Genomic DNA, 18334 nt, shown 5'->3' on the forward strand with positions numbered 1-18334 from the left:
ATTTCAGTTAGGGTGGCAGATATTTCTCTCTTTTTAAAAAAAATTTATTTATTTTATTTTTGGCTGCGTTGGGTCTTCACTGCTGTGCGCGGGCTTTTCTCTTGTTGCAGCGAGCATGGGCTTCTCACCGTGGTGGCCTCTATTGTTGCAGAGCACGGGCTCTAGGCACGCGGGCCTCAGTAGTTGTGGCTCGTGGGCTCTAGAGCACAGGCTCAGTAGTTGTGGTGCATGGGCTTAGTTGCTCTGCGGCATGTGAGATCCTTCTGGACCAGGGCTCAAACCCTTGTCCCCTGCATTGGCAGGCGTACTAATTTATTTGTTGGGGAAGCCTGGTTGTTTGTCCCACAGAATCTGCACAGTCTGGATTTCCCACCGGCATCCTCACAGTGTCATTTCCTCTGTTCCTCTGTCCCTGTGTTTCCTGTGAACTGGTGGGTAGATCTGGACCTTCCCATCTGGCTTCACAGCCACGAGCCACACGTGCTGCCTAGCCCTTGAAATGTGGCCAGGACACATTAAGATGCGTCGTGAGTGTAAAATGCACAATGGATTTCAAAGATTTAGTGCTGAAAAAGAATGCAAACTAGCTTGTTAATAATTCCTTAATGTTCATTACATGTTGAAATGATATTTTGTATACATTGGGTTACATAAAACATCCTCAAATTGATTCCACCTGCTTTTACTTTTTGAATGTGGTTCTCAGACAGTGTGAAATTATACACCTGACTTGCATTTGCTTTCCCTAGATGGTTGCCGATGATGTAGGTGGTGGGATGATCTGATGGAGGTGGTGAGATGATCCCTGGGGTCGTTTTAACTTAGAGGAGATTTTGTATTTTGATCAGGACCTACTTTATTGCTTTTGCCTGTTGGGCCTTGTTAAATGGGCCTTGTCTACCCGCAGGTTAGAAATGATTCTCTCAAATGCATCGTGTGATGAAACTCTGGTTTGTCTGTTGTTTTCACCTTGTTCCTGATTTGGTAGGACTTGAATTTGCAAGGGGAGTAGCTAATCGAGTTCACAGTGCCCTGCAAAAGCCTCTTCTCTGATGCAATTAGAGGCGGAGCTGTTCACGGGCTCTGAGAACTGTGTTGACGTGGCGAAGTCTTCTCGGGCGGGCGCTTTGGCAGGGCCGGCCCCGTGGGATGTCCTAACGGCCCGTCTCTCACAGGGACGATTCTCTCAACGACTGTCGGATCATCTTTGTGGACGAGGTTTTCAAGATTGAGCGCCCTGGCGAGGGGAACCCCATGGTGGAAAACCCGACAAGAAGTGAGTTCTGATCCCGCCCCTCTGCGGTGGGCGGGCAGGGCGCCCAGTGTGGTGGGGTCTTGCCCGAACTGACCCCATCCTCCTGTGTCCAGGGAAGAGCGGGCCCTCCTGCAAGCACTGCAAGGACGATGAACGGAAGCCGTGCCGCATGTGCGCCTGCCACCTGTGCGGGGGCAAGCAGGACCCCGACAAGCAGCTGCTGTGCGACGAGTGCGACATGGCCTTCCACACGTACTGCCTGTGCCCGCCGCTCAGCAGCATCCCCACCGAGGAGGAGTGGTGAGTGCCCGGAGGCTGCCGGTGACCACGCGATGACGGTGGGGGGCGGGTGCGAGGCCTGGGCCCTGGCTCCCTGCAGGGAGGAGGCAAGGCGGGCAGGAACGCAGTGGGTGTCCCTGGCGCTGGAGGGGATGGTTGTGACGCTCGGCTGTGGTCTGAGGACCCCGACCTGCTAACGGCAGTGGCTGTCGTTTGCACTGTCCCCTCCCCGTGGAGATGGGGAAACCGAGTCCACGGCAGGGAGCAGGTGCCGTCGAGCTGCCCTGTGTGTTTGCCACGTGCCGGCTGGACTTGGCCTTACTGTGGGAGGCACTGCCATTACCAGCGGGAGGGGGTCAGGGTCCGCCGTCCACCACGGGCGCCACCCGCCACACGCGGCTACTTCAGATGTGGCCCGTGCGACCGAGGAACTCGCTTTCTTATGTCACACTCGTGGATTCAAGTTCAGCCCCCTGCCGCCGCCCCGGTCTTGGACGCACAGGACAGCAGGGGGCCGGAAGGAGGTGGCCGTGCCGTCACGGGCAGAGGGTGACGTCCCTGTGGTCGCAGGTACTGCCCCGAGTGCCGGATCGACTCCAGCGAGGTGGTGCAGGCAGGCGAGAAGCTGAAGGAGAGTAAGAAGAAGGCGAAGATGGCGTCGGCCACGTCGTCCTCGCAGCGGGACTGGGGCAAGGTGAGGGGGCCCCGCGCCCCGTGCGCCCCTGCCGCCCCCCACGCCCCCGCGACCGTTCACGCTGCTCTCCCCTCTGTTTTGGAATGGACAGGGCATGGCGTGCGTGGGCCGCACCAAGGAGTGCACCATTGTGCCGTCCAACCACTTTGGCCCCATCCCGGGCATCCCCGTGGGCACCATGTGGAGGTTCAGAGTCCAGGTACCTGCAGACGTCGGGCCCCGGCCTTCCAGGAGCCCCTCCACTGGGGAGGGCTATCCCAAGGGCAGGAGGCTGGGGATTCACGCCAAGTCCTTCCCTGGTGTGTCCAGGACTTGGTCTCTCGGGGGCAGAGGTTCTCATAACAGGAGCGATGCTTTCAGTGGAAGAGTCAGGCGCTGGCTCCAAAGGCGGGAGCGAGGAGGGCCGTCGAGCAGCGGCTGGTCCAGGAGGTGCCGCTTATTTCTCGGTGGTGTTCACAGGTCAGCGAGTCTGGGGTCCATCGACCTCACGTGGCAGGCATCCACGGCCGGAGCAACGATGGGGCGTACTCCCTGGTCCTGGCTGGAGGGTATGAGGACGATGTGGTGAGTGTGGGAAGCTGGTTTTGCTTTTATGTAATTGTGGCAAATACTCAGTGTAAAACTGAACCATCTTAATTATTTTTAAGAGCACAGCTCAGTGGCATTAAGCACATTCACACTGTCATGCAACCATCCCCACTATCATCTCCAGAACTTTCCCAAACTGAGACTCTGTCCCCAGGAAATGCTGACTCTCCATCCCCTCCCCCAGCCCCTGTCCTTACCATCTACTTCCTGTCTCTGTGGATCTGATTTCTCTAGGGACCTCCTGTGAGTGGGATCACAGTATTCGTCCTTTTGTGTCTGGATTATCTCACTGAGCATCATGTCCTCAAGGTCCATCCACGGTGTAGCGTGTCAGAATCTCCTTCCTTTTTTTTTGAGGTACGCGGGCCTGTCACTGTTGTGGCCTCTCCCGTTGCGGAGCACAGGCTCCGGACGCAGGCTCAGCGGCCATGGCTCACGGGCCCAGCCGCTCCGCGGCACGTGGGATCTTCCCGGACCAGGGCACGAACCCATGTCCCCTGCATCGGCAGGCGGACTCTCAACCACTGCGCCACCAGGGAAGCCCTCTCCTTCGTTTTTAAGGCTTAACAATATTCCAGTGTGTGGACGGACCACATTTTTGTTTATCCAGTCATGCATCAGCGGATGCCTGGGTTGTTTCCACATTTTAGCTACTGTGAGGAATGCTATGAACCTGGATCTGCAAAAATCTCTTTAAGTCCCTGTTTTCAGTTCTTCTGGATATAAAGAAGTGCGATTGCCGGATCACATGGTGATTCTGTTTTTAGTTTGTTGAGGAACCTCCATACCGTTTTCCACAGCAGCTGCACCATTTTCCATCCCCACCAGCTGTGCACAGGGTTCCAGTTTCTCCACATTGTCACCGACACTTGTTATTATCTGTGTTTTTGGTAGTTGATCCTGACATCCTGATTCTTTGACGGTTGACATCCTGACGGGTGTGTGTGGGTTTGTTTTGAGTGGGTCTCTCCTCTCCTCTGCGCGGAGGGTTCAGCTTGCCCTCCGTATCTGTTTCAGGACCACGGGAACTCGTTCACATACACAGGTAGCGGTGGACGAGACCTTTCCGGTAACAAGCGGACTGCAGAACAGTCCTGTGATCAGAAACTCACCAACACCAACAGGTTTGCAGAATCGAGTGTTCCTATTTCTTCACCAGCACATGTCTGTCTGCCTTGTCCTCTGATGGCTTCACAGGGGAGGGGATGGGTCCCGTTTGGGGCTTTCATGTGCAGGAAGTTAGATTCCCATTAACAGTGTGATGGAACGTAGGGACCACAAATGTCCATCTCTTCCCTACTCTGTCCACCTGTGAGTCATTCAGATGCACTGAAGCAAACTTTTCCCCCAAAAGGCCAGATAGTAAACGTATTTGGCTTTGCGGGCCGCACGGTCTCTGTGGCAACCACTCAACTCTGCCGTCATAGCACGTGAGCAGCCACAGAGCACATGTAAAAGAGTGTGGACAGCCCTGTTCCAGTAGAACTTTTATCTGCAACACCACGAGGTGGGCAGGAGTTTGCTGAGCCTCGATTACAGGATGGGATAAAGCATAAACAGCATCACAGAGCCCAGAGGAAAAGACAGAGATTTGATGACCTAAGTATTATAAATTACACCAATAAAACCCATAAGTACAATGAAAAGGCAGGTGACTCTTGGGGGAAAAGTCTGCCACAAACATGACACCTGATGATGGTTATGCCTTTATATGTAAAGAGCTGTGTTGCAAATCAATAAGAAAAACTAACAGAAAAAAGCAAAGGACATGCAAATCATTCTGCCAAGTAACACAGATCTACAGTGGCCATGAAAATTTGTTCACCTTTAGTGATCAAAGAAATACACGTTGAAGTGATGATGAGATACTATTTATTTACCCTGTAAAGTTGGCCCCAAATTCTCCAGTGTTGAGAAATGCCAAGGCATAGACTAGCGTTCCACTGTTGGTAGAAATACAAATTGGTATTTCTTACTTTCCAGAAAGCTCTTTGCCTAAATATCTTTTTTTAAGAAAGAGGGAAGCGTTCATTTTCGTGCATGTATTAGTCTAGTAGAATATTTAAATTTCACTAGCCATTTAAAAAATCTCATTTTTGGGACTTCTCTGGTGATCCAGTGGTTAAGACTCCGTGCTTCCACTGCAGGGGGCGCGGGTTCGATCCCTGGTTGGGAAACTAAGATCCCGTGTGCCACGTGGTGCAGCCAAGAAAAAAAAAATCTCATTTTTGGAGGAGATTTAATAGTGTGAGGAACTGCTCATGAGCAGTGATAAAAGTCCGGACTTAAAACTCTAAGAAATCCGTTCTTTAACAACTGCCATCTGCACGGGAGAACAGCTGTGCGGTGGCAGCTCTCTTTCTTGTTCACCTGAGGAAGGTGGCGGCGTTGCATCAGATGCTGAGCTGACCTCCGGTCCACCGACCCCAGGCCGCTGTGCCCTTTGTCGGGACAGGCCTGCCGGCCCAGCCCGCGTTTGTGTGCCACCTGCTTTCTCCTGGGTGACATCTTCCCCCACATCGTTGTTAGTGTCCTGTGGCTCTAGTACCAAAACACCGCAAACTGGGTGGTTTAGAACAACAGGAATTTATTCTTGCCTAGTTCTGGAGGCCCAGAGTCCAAAGTCAAGGTGTCTCGGGGCTGTCCTCCATCTGGAACCTCCAGGGGAGGGTCCTTCCTTGGTGTCCCTTGGCTTGTAGATGTGCCACTCCAACCCCTGCCTCAGTCTTCATGGGGCCCTGTCCCCTAATGTGTCTTTTATTTTTTTATTATTTTTAATTTTTATTTTATTTATTTATTATTTTTTTAAAAATAAATTTATTTATTTACTTTTGGCTGCGTTGGGTCTTCGTTGCTGCACGCGGGCTTTCTCTAGTTGCGGCGAGCGGAGGCTACTCTTCGTTGTGGTGTGCGGGCTTCTCATTGCAGTGGCTTCCCTTGTTGCGGAGCACGGGCTCTAGGTGTGCGGGCTTCAGTAGTTGTGGCACGCAGGCTTCAGTAGTTGTGGCTTGCAGGCTCTAGAGAACAGGCTCAGTAGTTGTGGCGCACGGACTTATTAGTTGCTCTACGGCATGTGGGATCTTCCCAGACCAGGGCTCGAACCCGTGTCCCCTGAATTGGCAGGCAGATCCTTAACCACTGTGCCACCAGGGAAGTCCTAATTTTTATTTTTAAATTATTTATTTTTAAAAAATTTTCTTCTTTTTTTTTGGGCCATGTCTCGGTGCGGCTTATGGGATGTGGGATCTTAGTTCCCCGATGTGGGATCGAACCTGGGCCCTCGACAGTGAGAGCGCTGAATTCTCACCAGGGAACTCCCTCAGTTTCCCTTTCCTTATAAGAACACCGGTCATTGGGTTCAGGGCCCACTCTAATCCATTCTGACTGCCTCCGAACTTGACTTCATCTGCAAACACTGTCTTTCCAAAGAAGGTCACATGTTCATGGGGCGGGGGGCTTGGGACGCGACCCCCTCTCTCTGGGGGACGCAGTCCAGCGTGTGGGCCCGGCTCTCCCCGCAGGGCGCTGGCTCTGAACTGCTTTGCCCCCATCAACGACCTCAAAGGGGCCGAGGCCAAGGACTGGCGGTCGGGGAAGCCGGTCCGGGTGGTGCGGAATGTCAAGGGCCGCAAGCACAGCAAGTACGCCCCCATCGAGGGTAACCGGTACGACGGCATCTACAAGGTGAGTGGGGGCCCCCGTGCCTGCCCCCCGCCCCTGGCCCCCAGGTCACTGACCCCACGCTTCTTCCCGCAGGTCGTGAGGTACTGGCCCGAGAAAGGCAAGTCTGGCTTCCTGGTGTGGCGCTTCCTCCTGCGCAGGGATGACGTCGAGCCGGGACCCTGGACCAAGGAGGGGAAGGACCGGATCAAGAAGCTGGGGCTGACCATGCAGGTGCGTCTAGGCCTGTGCTCACAGCTGGAGCTTGTGCCCAGGGCCTGAGCGGGGAGCCATGCTCTCTGGGGTTTTTCTCATCCCGGACGATTTCCAGGCTGTGAGCTGGTGACACCTCGCTGGCTGTACCATCCCTGTCCTTCAGCCAGTGGATATAGGGGAGGGGTGACTCGGGCAGGTTCGCCTCTTTGCTTTCGTGATGTTAGAGCTGAGAGCTGGGCTTCCTTATCTGAGCTGTGTTTGAAGAGCTTATCCAAAATCAATCTGGAGTCCTGTCTCCTCTCTCTTGGCCAGTCCCCTCCCGTCCCCTCTCCTCCTCCCCCTCTTCCCTGTCTCTTTGTTTTTTTGTTCTTTTGTTTTTTTTGACCGTACCTTGCAGCCTGCAGGATCTCCCTGACCAGGGATTGAACCTGTGCCCCCTTCATTGAAAGGTGGAGTCTTAACCACTGGACCTCCAGGGAAGTCCCTCATCTCTCTTTCTCCTGTCTGTCCATCACCCCTCCCTACCCCCAAAGCAGACAAACCAATAAAATTGGTCTAAATATAGAATAGAGCAAGGTCTAAATGTAAAGATAGGGTGGACTGATTCCCCGGAGCAATCACTCACCTCTTTATAGCAGCAGAATCCTCCATCTTCAAGAGTTCACCCAGTGTGTGCAGAGTACGGCTTTTTTGCACTATAATTATGGTGTTTTCTGTTCCTCCTGGTGATCCTGATTTCCAGCTGATAAGTCGTGGTGGGACTATTTAAGGAATCTTAATTGCGGTTGAGAGTCCGATAGCACCTACCCCGCCCCGGGAGGCCACAGAGAGTTGCCTTTTGAACACACTGGTTGTTCCACAGGGAATTTTATTTTATTTTATTTATTTTTTCATTTTTTTAACATCTTTATTGGAGTATAACTGCTTTACAATGGTGTGTTAGTTTCTGCCTTATAACAAAGTGAAGCAGCTATACATACACATATGTCCCCATATCTCCTCCCTCTTGCGTCTCCCTCCCACCCTCCCTATCCCACCCCTCTAGGTGGTCACAAACACAGGGACTTTTAGACGTGGAGGAACTGGGGAGAGAGAGCCGTGGGTCAGGCACACTGTTTTATTTAGAACTTACGTCTTTGTTGCAAGTTTGTGTTGCTAGAAAAGCTTGAGGGTTTCTTGATGAAACACTGGAGAATCGGATGTGGTTGTAGGTGCCTTAGAACCCCGTTTCTAATTAGATAATGCCTGATGAGGCTCAGAGGAGTCCAAGACCCATCAGAATCAGGTTGTGGAGCTAAGGCCCTGGGCCAGTGGTGGGTAAACGAAATCTTCCTGGGGCCCGAGCCACGCCCATTCAATCCCACAGGGGCTGGGCCGGCTTTTGTCCCCACAGAGCCCGAAACTTTTACTGCCTGACCCCTGGCTGGAAAAGTTTGCCTACTTCTCATTGAAATGGAAAGATACCAGGACTGTCTTGGGAGTTCCCTGGCCGTCCAGTGGTTAGGACTCGGCGCTTTCACTGCTGAGGCCAAGGGTTCAATCCCTGGTCAGGGAACCAAGATCCTATCCTACAAGCTGCGGGGCACGGCCAAAAAAACCCAAAAAATAAAACAAAAGGAAAAAGACTGTCTTCTTTGCTTGATCTGATGGTGGGCCTCTACCGCGCGTTATCTCTCATTATCTCGCTCACTGCCGCTGTGCCATTAACGTTTGTTCCTGTGAGTTTCTGTGCTTAGTTACTGCTCCAGAGTTAAGTTGGTGGAGGCCTCTGAGCTGAGGCCAAGGGAGCACAGAGTCTGTCTCTGGGGCCCGGCTGGGGACCGGGTAGGGGTGACTGTCCTGTCTTCTCTTCCTCGCAGTACCCAGAAGGCTACCTGGAGGCCCTGGCCAGGAGGGAGAAGGAGAAGGAAAACAGCAAGAGGGAAGCCCTGGAGAAAGAGGACGACGGAGAGGAGGACTTCACGTCCCCCAGGAAGGGCAAGCGGAAAAGCAAGTCGGCTGGTGGGTGTCTCCACGGCCGTCCTCGTACTTGGGACCCCATCCTCGTGCTCGGGGGGGGGGGGCTCCACCCTCACCTGCCCTGCTCTGTCCCAGGCGACGGGTCCTCACGAGGGGCACCCAAGAAGACCAAGGTGGAGCCCTACAGCCTCACCACCCAGCAGAGCAGCCTCATCAAGGAGGACAAGAGCAACACAAAGCTGTGGACGGAGATCCTGAAGTCACTCAAGGACGGGCCGGTGAGCCCCCCTACCCTCCCCGGGGCCTGGCCGGGGCCTCTTTCTTTCCATTGTGATAAAATAGAGAAAACATGAAACTGACCATCTGAACTATTTAAAGTGCACAGCTCAGTGGCATTAAGCCTGTCGTGCAACCATCCCCACCATTGTCTCCAGAACTTTCTCATCTTCCCAAACAAACTCTGTCCCCATGAAACACTGACTCCCCAGCCCCTGGCCTCCACCATCTACTTTCTGTCTCAGTGGATCCGACTCCTCTAGGGACCTCACATTGAGTGGAATCAGACAGTGTGTGTCCTTCTGTGTCTGGTTTCTCTCACTGAGCATCATGTCCTCACGGTCCATCCGTGTTGTGGCAGGTGTCAGACTCTCCTTCCTTTTTAAGGCTGCGTAATATTCCACTGTACAGATGGAATTTGTTTATCCATCATCTCTCAGTGGACCCTTGGGTTGCTTCCAGCTTTTGGCTGTTGTGAACAGTGCTGCTGTGAACACAGGTGGGCAAGTCTCTGCAGCCCTGTCTTCAGTTCTCTTGGGCATAAACCCAGAAGTGGGATTGCCGGATCATAAAGTCATTCTGTGTTCAAATTTCTGAGGAACCGCCAAACCGGCACTGTCTTTTTTTTGACCCTCCTGCCTTAGTGGGGTGAGTGACATTGATGGGTCACTGGAAGTGAGTGGCTCAGCGTCCTCTGGCTGCCCCTGCCTGGTGGGGATTGGCTCTCCATGGCTCACAGTCAGGGTCAAACCAAGATCCTCTGAGCCCTGGGCGAGCGGCCCGTTACTGCTGACGTCCTCTCCTTCTGGACTCTTCCTCCTGGTCATGCCATTGCACGGCCTCTGCCCTCGTGGGTTTCTCTTTGGGGAAGTACCTTCCACCCCAGCCCTCCTGGCTCAGTCTCCCTCCGGCATGAAATCACTGTGGCTGCCCTAACAGGTGAGCCTTTAGGGGTAAAGTCCAAGTGTGGGCAGGGCTGGTCCTTCCGGAGGCTCCAGGGGAGCATCGGTTCCCGCCTTTTCCAGCTTCTAGAGGCGCCGCATCCCTGGCTCGCGGCCCCTCCTGCATCCTCACAGCCAGCAGCGCAGCATCTCCCGTCTCTCTCTGCCTCTGACCCTCCCGCCTCCCTCTTATAAGGACCCCTGGGGATTCCAGGGTCATCCCTGTCTCAAGGGCCTTAACCCCACCTGCGAAGTCCCCTCTGCCCCATGAGGTGACACGTTCACAGGTCCCGGGATTCGAACGTGGACATCTTAGGAGGCTGTGATTCAGCCGCCCCGCGTCCTTCGGGTCTCTCTGCTGACAGGTCACCTTCTCCACGGGGGGACTCTGACCGCTCTCCTTCTGGGGCTCCCTGCTATCCTTTTCCCAGCACTGCTATGACCTTTCTGTCTTTCACCTGCTTAATCTCTGGTCTTCCCTGCTGGGCCCCAGGCTCCAAGAAGGCAGGCGTTTCTCTGTCTCATCCACCGCTGGAGCCCGGGGTCTGAGCAGTGGGCGGCAGGCAGGCTGTGCTGTGTGTCGCAGAGCTGGGCTCTGTGCCGAGAGAAGCGCTGATGGAGTGCGGTCTTGATCTCCAGCCTGCGTGTGCTCTGGTGCCAGAGGATGAGATTCGGGCCAGGGCGAGGGCTAAGCAGGGAGTCTGGGGACTTGTCGTGCTCGTTCACTCTGGGGAACTGAGCCTTTGCAGGGCTCATGCACCCTCTCCTCTGCTTCCAGAAATTCCTGAGCAAAGTGGAGGAGGCGTTCCAGTGTATTTGTTGCCAGGAGTTGGTGTACCGCCCGATCACAACCGTGTGCCAGCACACCGTGTGCAAGGTGAGTGGGCACTGAGGGCCCCGGACGGGAGGTCCTGGAGGGGTGATCGGACCCCCGCTGCCAACCTGGGCTTGCCGGTTTTGCTTCTGCACCTCCCGCCCCCGGCCCTTTGAGGGGCTTGAGGGTCTCTTTTCCGGGCGACCTGGGTTACAGTAGCACCCCAGCCTTAATCACAGGCGCCCGTCACTTGCTTCCTGCTCCCCACCCTCCTGGTGCCCCAGCACCCAACGCAAACTCCACGCCCAGCCACTGCCCACCCTCCCATTGTCCCGAACCTCCAGCCACACCGGCCCTCTGCTGTGCCTTCAACAGGTCGGCGCCTGCTTTCCTTAGGGGCCATGCACTGGTCCTCTCCAGCCTCTTAGGTGCCTGGAGGTCCGGTGTGGGAGAGGATGGGCTATTGTCCTGGCCTGGGATCTGGTCATACTAAATGATTAAGTGGGCTGGGCTGGTGAGGCATGAGGCGCTTATCCCCTAGAGGAGCAGGGAGGAAGGCTTCCTGGAGGAGGTGGCACTAACCTGCCACCTGAGGCGGGCCTTGGGGCAGCATCCCAGGTAGGCAGAGTGACCTGTGCAGAAGCTTAGACCCACAGGCATGTTGGAGTAGCCAGGGCCTGTTGGGGAAAAGGGCAGGGGAGGGCGGCCAGGTGGCGGGGCTGGAGGGCTCTGGCCAGTGGTCAGTCTTGGGAGGGAAACAGTACCCGATCTGATGCTTTTGAAAAAAGAGATTGGGAGGGGCTGAGATTGGGCCAGACCAGGGTCTCGCCAAGCAGTGCTGACGTTTGGGGCCGGGTCGTTCTCTGTCTTGGGGTGAACGACACCAGAATGAACACACCATGGGGTGTCCTGGGTGCTGGGGGGCTGAGCAGCATCCGAGAACCCACCCACTCGGTCCCAGGGGTCCCCCAACTTGGGAAGCGCTGGTCTGCGTGTATGGTGTCTTTGCAGTGCCTTCTGGCCAGAGTCGATCAGTAGGAACTCATGGCAGTGCAGGCACGTAATTTAGAAGGGACTGTCCCTGCCTCCCGGTCACCCTGGGTCTCTGAGCTGCTCTCTCGCCTCGGGGCCATCTTGGTCCAGGGCGTCGGGTCACTTATTAGACCAGGGGATGGACTCTGAGAACATGGACACTTGGGCAGCAGTCGTGCCATGTGGCCTGACCGAGGCCCTTCAGCTGTGTGGCCGGGAGAGATGCCCCTGGGTGTCTGAGGCCGTGTGGAGCCCGAGGGGGCTCAGAGGCTTGGCAGAGCGGGGTGAGAACACATCATTGGGGTCGGCAGTGTGGCTTTGACCCCCGGCTTTGCCCTTTCTGGCCGTGTGACCTTGGAAAGGCTGTAACCGTGCTGAGCCCCTTTGCCCCGTGGAAAGGGGCATCGCAGCACCCTTCTGGCTCTGAGGTGTACCTGGCCAGCGTGCAGCCGGACACTGAGATGCGGGGCACGTGTGAGGTCAGGCCGAGCGGCTCAGGGAGTCACCACACCTGCGGCCGCCGTGCCGCCAGTGTGAAAGAGGTGGCCCTGGCGAGTGCGTGTCTGTCCTGGGCATCCTCACGACTGTCGTTCGTCTCCAGTGAGCTCAGCGTCTGAGGGGCTGTGGGGAAATGGCTTTGACCCTCCACCCTGATGTCCCAGCATTTGATTTTGTTTTTACTCTATTAAAATATTTTTACTGTGGTAATATACAGATAACATAACCTTTACCATTTTAACTATTTTTTAGGTGCACAGCTCAGTGGCATTAAGTACATTCACATTGTTATGCAACCATCCCCACCATCATCTCCAGAACTTTCTCATCCTCCCAGACTGAAACTCTGTCCCCATTAAACACTGACTCCCCAGCCCCTCCCCCAGCCCCTGGCCCCCACCATCTACTTCCTGTCTCTGTGGATCTCACTCTCTAGGGACCTTGCATGAGTGGAGTCAGACAGTATCTGTCCTTCTGTGTCTGGTTTCTCTCACTGAGCATCGTGTTCAGGCTCATCCATGTTGTCACGTGTGTCAGAACCTCTTTCCTTTTGAAGGCTGAGTCACATGGCAGCGTGTGGATGGACCACATTGTGTTTAGCCATCATCCGTGGATGGACTCGTGGTGTTTCCACCTTTTGGCCATTGTGAATTGTGCAGCGGTCCAGAACCTGATTTTGAACCCAAGTCTTAGTGTGTTGAGCAGAAAGCACTATCTCTTGTGCCTGGGATCAGGCTATAGACTTTATATTGGAAAAGAACACAGGAGTTTATTTATTTATTTATTTTTGTCTTTGTTGTATTTTTTTGACTGTGCTGGGTCTTCGTTGCTGTGCTTGCACTTTCTCTAGTTGTGGCGAGCGGGGGCTATGGCTTCTTTTGTTTCAGAGCACGGGCTCTAGGAGCGCGGGCTCAGTAGTTGTGGCTCGCGGGCTCTAGAGCGCAGGCTCAGTAGTTGTGGCACACGGGCTTAGTTGCTCCGCGGCATGTGGGATCTTCCCGGACCAGGACTCGAACCTGTGTCCCCTGCATTGACAGGTGGATTTTTAACTACTGGACCACCAGGGAAGTCCAGGACTTTTTAACTATAGGGATCAAAAGCAGCCACCTGCATCCAGCGGTAGCGGCCGTGGCAGCAGCAGGTTTTCACCAGCTTGGTGTTGCCCCTCACCCACCTGCCTGGCGCCATCCTTCAGGTGTGTGCGCCTGTGCAGGTGCCTGCTCCCCATGGCGTCTTCAGCCTGTTGCTCCAACGGGGAGGTAGGGCCTGTCAGCCTCACAGCTCGGGCTCCACCTGGCTCTTCCCCTGGCATCGCTGGGTTGATAAGTGCGTTCAAACCCAGAAGTCTGGCTCAGCGTCCAGACTCCCTCCTTCCTCCCTCTCCTCCCGTCTTCTCACCAACACGTGTTCATTGAGCACCTACTCTGGGTTGGGTCCTGTGCTTGGTGCCAGGAGATTCAGGGAGACACAGCCCCCATCTTGGGGAGTGTCTGGTGTGTTACACGCCAGCAGGTTAGTCGACAAGATGATTCCAGAAGGCGGAAGGTGCTGTTTTGAAAGCAGACAGGGTGAGGTGAGGCGGGGATGTTCCAGGGGCTTCGAGGAGGGGTCCTCTGAGGAGGGGACTTGAGCCGAGGCACGGGTGACAAGCCAGGGCACGGACCTGTCAGGTGGTGTGACCTGCAGGTACAGGGGCCTGGTGGCCGGGGTGACCTTGGAGTCTTTTTTTTCTTTTTCTTTTTTTTTTTGCCACACCGCTCGGCTTGTGGGATCTTAGTTCCCTGACCAAGGACTGAACCCGCTCCCATAGCAGTGAAAGTGCGGAGTCCTAACCACTGGACCGCCAGGGAATTCCCGACCTTGGAGTCTTTGAACCTGGGGCAGCTGGGCTGGTGATGGGCAGCCAGCAATGGCAAGTGAGACTGAGGTTCAGGAGGGGCCTCTGGGCTCCTGACACCGCCCCAGGGGGACAGTGGGTGGCCAGGAGCACCTCTCACCACCCGCTCTCCCGCAGGATTGCCTGGACAGGTCCTTCAGGGCCCAGGTGTTCAGCTGCCCGGCCTGCCGCTATGACCTGGGCCGGAGCTACACCATGCACGTGAACCAGCCGCTGCAGGCTGTCCTCAACCAGCTCTTCCCTGGCTACGGGAGCGGACGGTGATCCTCAAGCACTTCTCGCCGGGTGTTTTTTTAAAAAAACGTTATCGGGGGGGTCTGTGGCCCCCATTTTGTTTTTAGTGAGCTTAACTTAAACATGTAGTTTTTCCTCCACTCCCTAAAAAAAAAAAGCCTCGTCTTCCCGGTTTGGGTTTTTTTTTTTTTGATCTATAAAATTTTCAGGAATTTGTATTGTGGCTCAAAGGAAGGAAGAAAGTCGGACTTCTCCGTGTTTTTATTTTGGTTTTAAAAATAAATAAATAAATAAATAAAAGGCTGCAATTTATCAGCGGAAAAAAAAAAACCCAAAAACCAAAAAAAAAAAAAAATTTGTTTTTCTTCTGAGGATGGAATTAGAAACAACTTGGCGTGAAGGCCACTGAAATTCCCAGCATCAGGTTCTCAGCTGTTCTGGCCGCCGACTCACAAGACGGCGCCAGGCTGCCCAGAACAATCTTTTCAAGGTTGGTGGGTCAGGCCCCCAGAGGTGAAATCCCGCCTGGCGGTGGCCCTGGGTGTGGTGTTGGCCCTGCATCGCCGGCAGGAAAGTGTTCAAAGGAAAAGCTGTTCAAAGGAAAAGCGGAGAAGTCCCGTTGGGCCCAGTTGAACCCCCCTGCCTCCAAGCCATCCCCCACTGGGCTGCTTCTGCGTCCCCACCGGCCACCCGAGCAGAGAGCTGGGGCCACACCGAAGCTACCTCCGCTGGACTCTTCCCCTCCATGGGGGCCGATGGGCGGCCCAGCGACGTCCCCTTTGGACGCCATGGAAGCAAACGCCTGGGGCCACGTTCAAGTGCCTTTGGTCCCTCCTTCCTTCTTCAACGCGGGGCTCTTTCTCAGCACTGGATTGTTGACAGTGCCAACCAGAATCTCAAACTGTGGTCCTCCAACGCCTCCCTGGAGACCCCGGGTGAGCGAGTGGGGACGATGGGACTTTTGTCGATCCTCGAAGTTGAATTTTCAACTCGCCAATTGGGAATTACAAGAGGGAAACGTTTAAAAAAAAAAAAAAACCTTTCTAAATGAAATTTTTTTTGTAGTTACTGTATATGTACCGAGAAAGCTAATAACTTAGGGTTTGGTTGTGTTTTTTTTGCGGGGGGGAGTTTTGTGTTTTTTGGAATGATTTGTTAATGTTTCTAACTTGACCAAAGTTTGCAGCTTATACCTCAACAGAACAGGGATATTTTAAATCACATAACTGCAGACAAACTGGAGCGATATTGTTTTAAAAGTTTCTCTTTTTTTCCTTATTATTAGGTGGTTAATGTATTAGGAATAAACGACGAAATCCTGTGTAGGCTTTTTCTATGAACTTCAATATTCTCTGTCCAGGTTTTAGATTCTCAGAATAAATGCCTTTTACAGATGAATTTGGTTGTGTCTTCTGTTTGCAAAGTGCTTTGTAGCCCACCAGGCACTTTTATAGCTTAGTAACACATTTTCTCCTTACAAAAACCCCGGGAGTCAGACTAGGCAGGTGGCATCATTCCCACTTTGCAGATGAGAAAACTGAGGCCCACAAGGTCCAAGTGACGTGCAGCGGTCCATAGGGGCCAAACCAGGCCTTCTAGCTTGGAGCCAGATGTCACTTAGTGTCACCAAGGTGGGTGGCACTGTCCCCATTTACATTAGAAGAAATGGAGGCTGTTGTGGTCCCCCACTAGGAGACTGGCTCTGCCTTGAGGGGGTGTCAGCAGCCTGAATCATCGGCTAAGGAGCTGCTTGACCCCAGGCGGCCCTTTGCAGGCCTGGGGAGATGGGGGTACATGGGGGTGTGGAGGCTGGACCTGAAATGCTGTTTCCAGCAGGAGTCAGAGACCAAGGATGAGGCAAGGTTTTTTTGTTTTTATTTTTTAAATTAATTTTTATTGGAGTATGGTTGCTTTACAATGGTGTGTTAGCCTCCACTGCACAAGAAAATGAATCAGCCACACACATAGAGATATCCCATCCCTTTTGGATTTCCCTCCCATTTACCACAGTGCATTAGGCAGAGTTCCCTGTGCTATACAGCATGTTCCCATCATTTGTCTATTTTATACATAGTATCAATAGTGTATATGTGTCAATCCCAGTCTCCCAGTTCCTCTCACCCCACCCCTTTCCCCCTTGGTATCCATACATTTGTTCTCTACATCTGTGTCTCCATTTCTGCTTTGCAAATAAGATCATCTGTACCTTTTTCTAGATTCCACATATGTGTGTTATTTTATGATATTTGCTTTTCTCTTTCTGACTTACTTCACTCTGTATGACACTCTCTAGGTCCATCCACATCTCTATAAATGACCCAATTTCATTCCTTTTTATGGCTGAGTAATATTCCATCGTATATATATACCACATCTTCTTGATCCATTCCTCTGTTGATGGGCATTTAGGTTGCTTCCATGCCCTGGCTATTGTAAATAGTGCTGCTATGAACATTGGGGTGCATGTGTTTTTTTGAATTATGGTTTTCTCAGGGTATATGCCCGGTAGTGGGATTGCTGGATCATATGGTAGTTCTATTTTTAGTTTTTTAAGGAACCTCCATACTGTTCTCCATGGTGGCTGTACCAACTTACATTCCCACCAACAGTGTAAGAGTGTTCCCTTTTCTCCACACCCTCTCTAGCATTTATTGTTTGTAGATTTTTTGATGATGGCCATTCTGACTGGTGTGAGGTGATACCTCATTGTAGTTTTGACCTGTATTTCTCTAATAATTAGTGATGTTGAGCATCTTTTCATGTGTCTCTTGGCCATCTGTATGTCTTCTTTGGAGAAATGTCTATTTAGGTCTTCTCATTTTTTGATTGGGTTGTTTGTTTTTTTTGATATTGAGCTGTATGAGCTGCTTGTATATTTTGGAGAGTAATCCTTTGTCCATTGATTCGTTTGCAAATATTTTCTCCCATTCTGAGGGTTGTCTTTTTGTCTCGTGTATGGCTTTTTTTTTGTTTTTGTTTGTCGTCTTTGTTTCTTTCATTCTTTTTTTTGGCCATGCTGCATGGTTTGGCTTGCAGGATCTTAGTTCCCTGACCAGGCATCAAACTCATGCCCTCTGCAATAGAAGTGTGAAGTCCTAACCACTGGACCACCAGGGAATTCCCCAAGGACGAGGCGAGTTTAACAATCAACCCCAGGGAAGGTGATAGTGCCGAGTTCTGCAGATGCCATTACTCACACCAACCTATCACTGGCACCTTGTACGGATGGTTAGACAATGACGTGGGCAGATCTGATTTAAGAAACAGGGATTTCCCTGGCAGTCGGGTGGTTGGGACTTCGCCTTCCAATGCAGGGGACGTGGGTTTGATCCCTGGTTGGGGAACTAAGATCCCGCTTGCCTCGTGGCCAAAAAACTAAAACGTAAAACAGAAGCAATATTGTAGTGAATTCAATAAAGACTTTAAAAATGGTCCACGTCAAAAACAAATCTTAAACAAAAACAATAAATCTCTGCCTCTTTTGGACCTTCAAATATGTCCAAGTGTGTCCTTGAAAACATTATGCTAAGTGAAAGAGGGCAATCACAAAAGATCGTATATGATATGATCTCATTCACATGAAATGCTCAACACAGGAATCTGTAGGGACACAAAGCAGATTAGTGTAGCGATGCTTAGCCAGTAGGGAGGGAGAGGGGGTGAGAGCTAGAGGGTGCAGGGTTCTTTTTGGGGAGATGAAAATGTTCTAAATTTGGTGACGATTGCACATACCTGTGGATGTACTAAAATCCTTTGAACTGTACGGTATACGAGTTATATCTCAAAAAAAAATTATCAGTGTGAACATGAAATAAAAATAGGAAAGATGCCCAGCTATGAGGATCAGAGGAAACTCCATAAATGTCCCCAAGTGGGCCGCACACAGGGGTAGAACACCCTGAGGTGTGTTAATTGTGGAGATTGTGGAATTTTTTTTCTCACATAAAAGTTAAGAACAATGTCATTGTTAAAAACGAGCAAACCCCAGAAA

At 52.5% G+C, this 18334-nt stretch overlaps 1 protein-coding gene across 2 annotated transcripts in view; it reads left to right on the forward strand.

The window, feature by feature from the left end:
- Window positions 1–15735, forward strand: part of UHRF1 (ubiquitin like with PHD and ring finger domains 1) — a gene marked incomplete at its 5' end in the record, with an annotated part of 31455 nt that extends 15720 nt beyond the window's left edge. Inside the window, 12 exons of one of the 2 annotated variants that reach the window (XM_079703082.1) lie at window positions 1176–1276; window positions 1369–1555; window positions 2105–2228; window positions 2320–2427; window positions 2688–2792; window positions 3834–3940; window positions 6338–6500; window positions 6573–6710; window positions 8552–8693; window positions 8787–8929; window positions 10647–10745; window positions 14227–15735. In XM_079703082.1, coding sequence (XP_079559208.1) covers window positions 1176–1276; window positions 1369–1555; window positions 2105–2228; window positions 2320–2427; window positions 2688–2792; window positions 3834–3940; window positions 6338–6500; window positions 6573–6710; window positions 8552–8693; window positions 8787–8929; window positions 10647–10745; window positions 14227–14373 — 1564 coding nt within the window. In that variant the 3' untranslated portion in view covers window positions 14374–15735. Of the gene's footprint in view, window positions 1–1175; window positions 1277–1368; window positions 1556–2104; window positions 2229–2319; window positions 2428–2687; window positions 2793–3833; window positions 3941–6337; window positions 6501–6572; window positions 6711–8551; window positions 8930–10646; window positions 10746–14226 lie in introns of both variants that reach the window. The other variant, XM_079703081.1, reaches the window with a different exon arrangement.
- Between the last annotated feature and the right edge of the window lie 2599 nt (window positions 15736–18334).

This window comes from Hyperoodon ampullatus (assembly GCF_949752795.1).
Source record: "Hyperoodon ampullatus genome assembly, chromosome: 4".
Taxonomy (NCBI): domain Eukaryota; kingdom Metazoa; phylum Chordata; class Mammalia; order Artiodactyla; family Ziphiidae; genus Hyperoodon; species Hyperoodon ampullatus.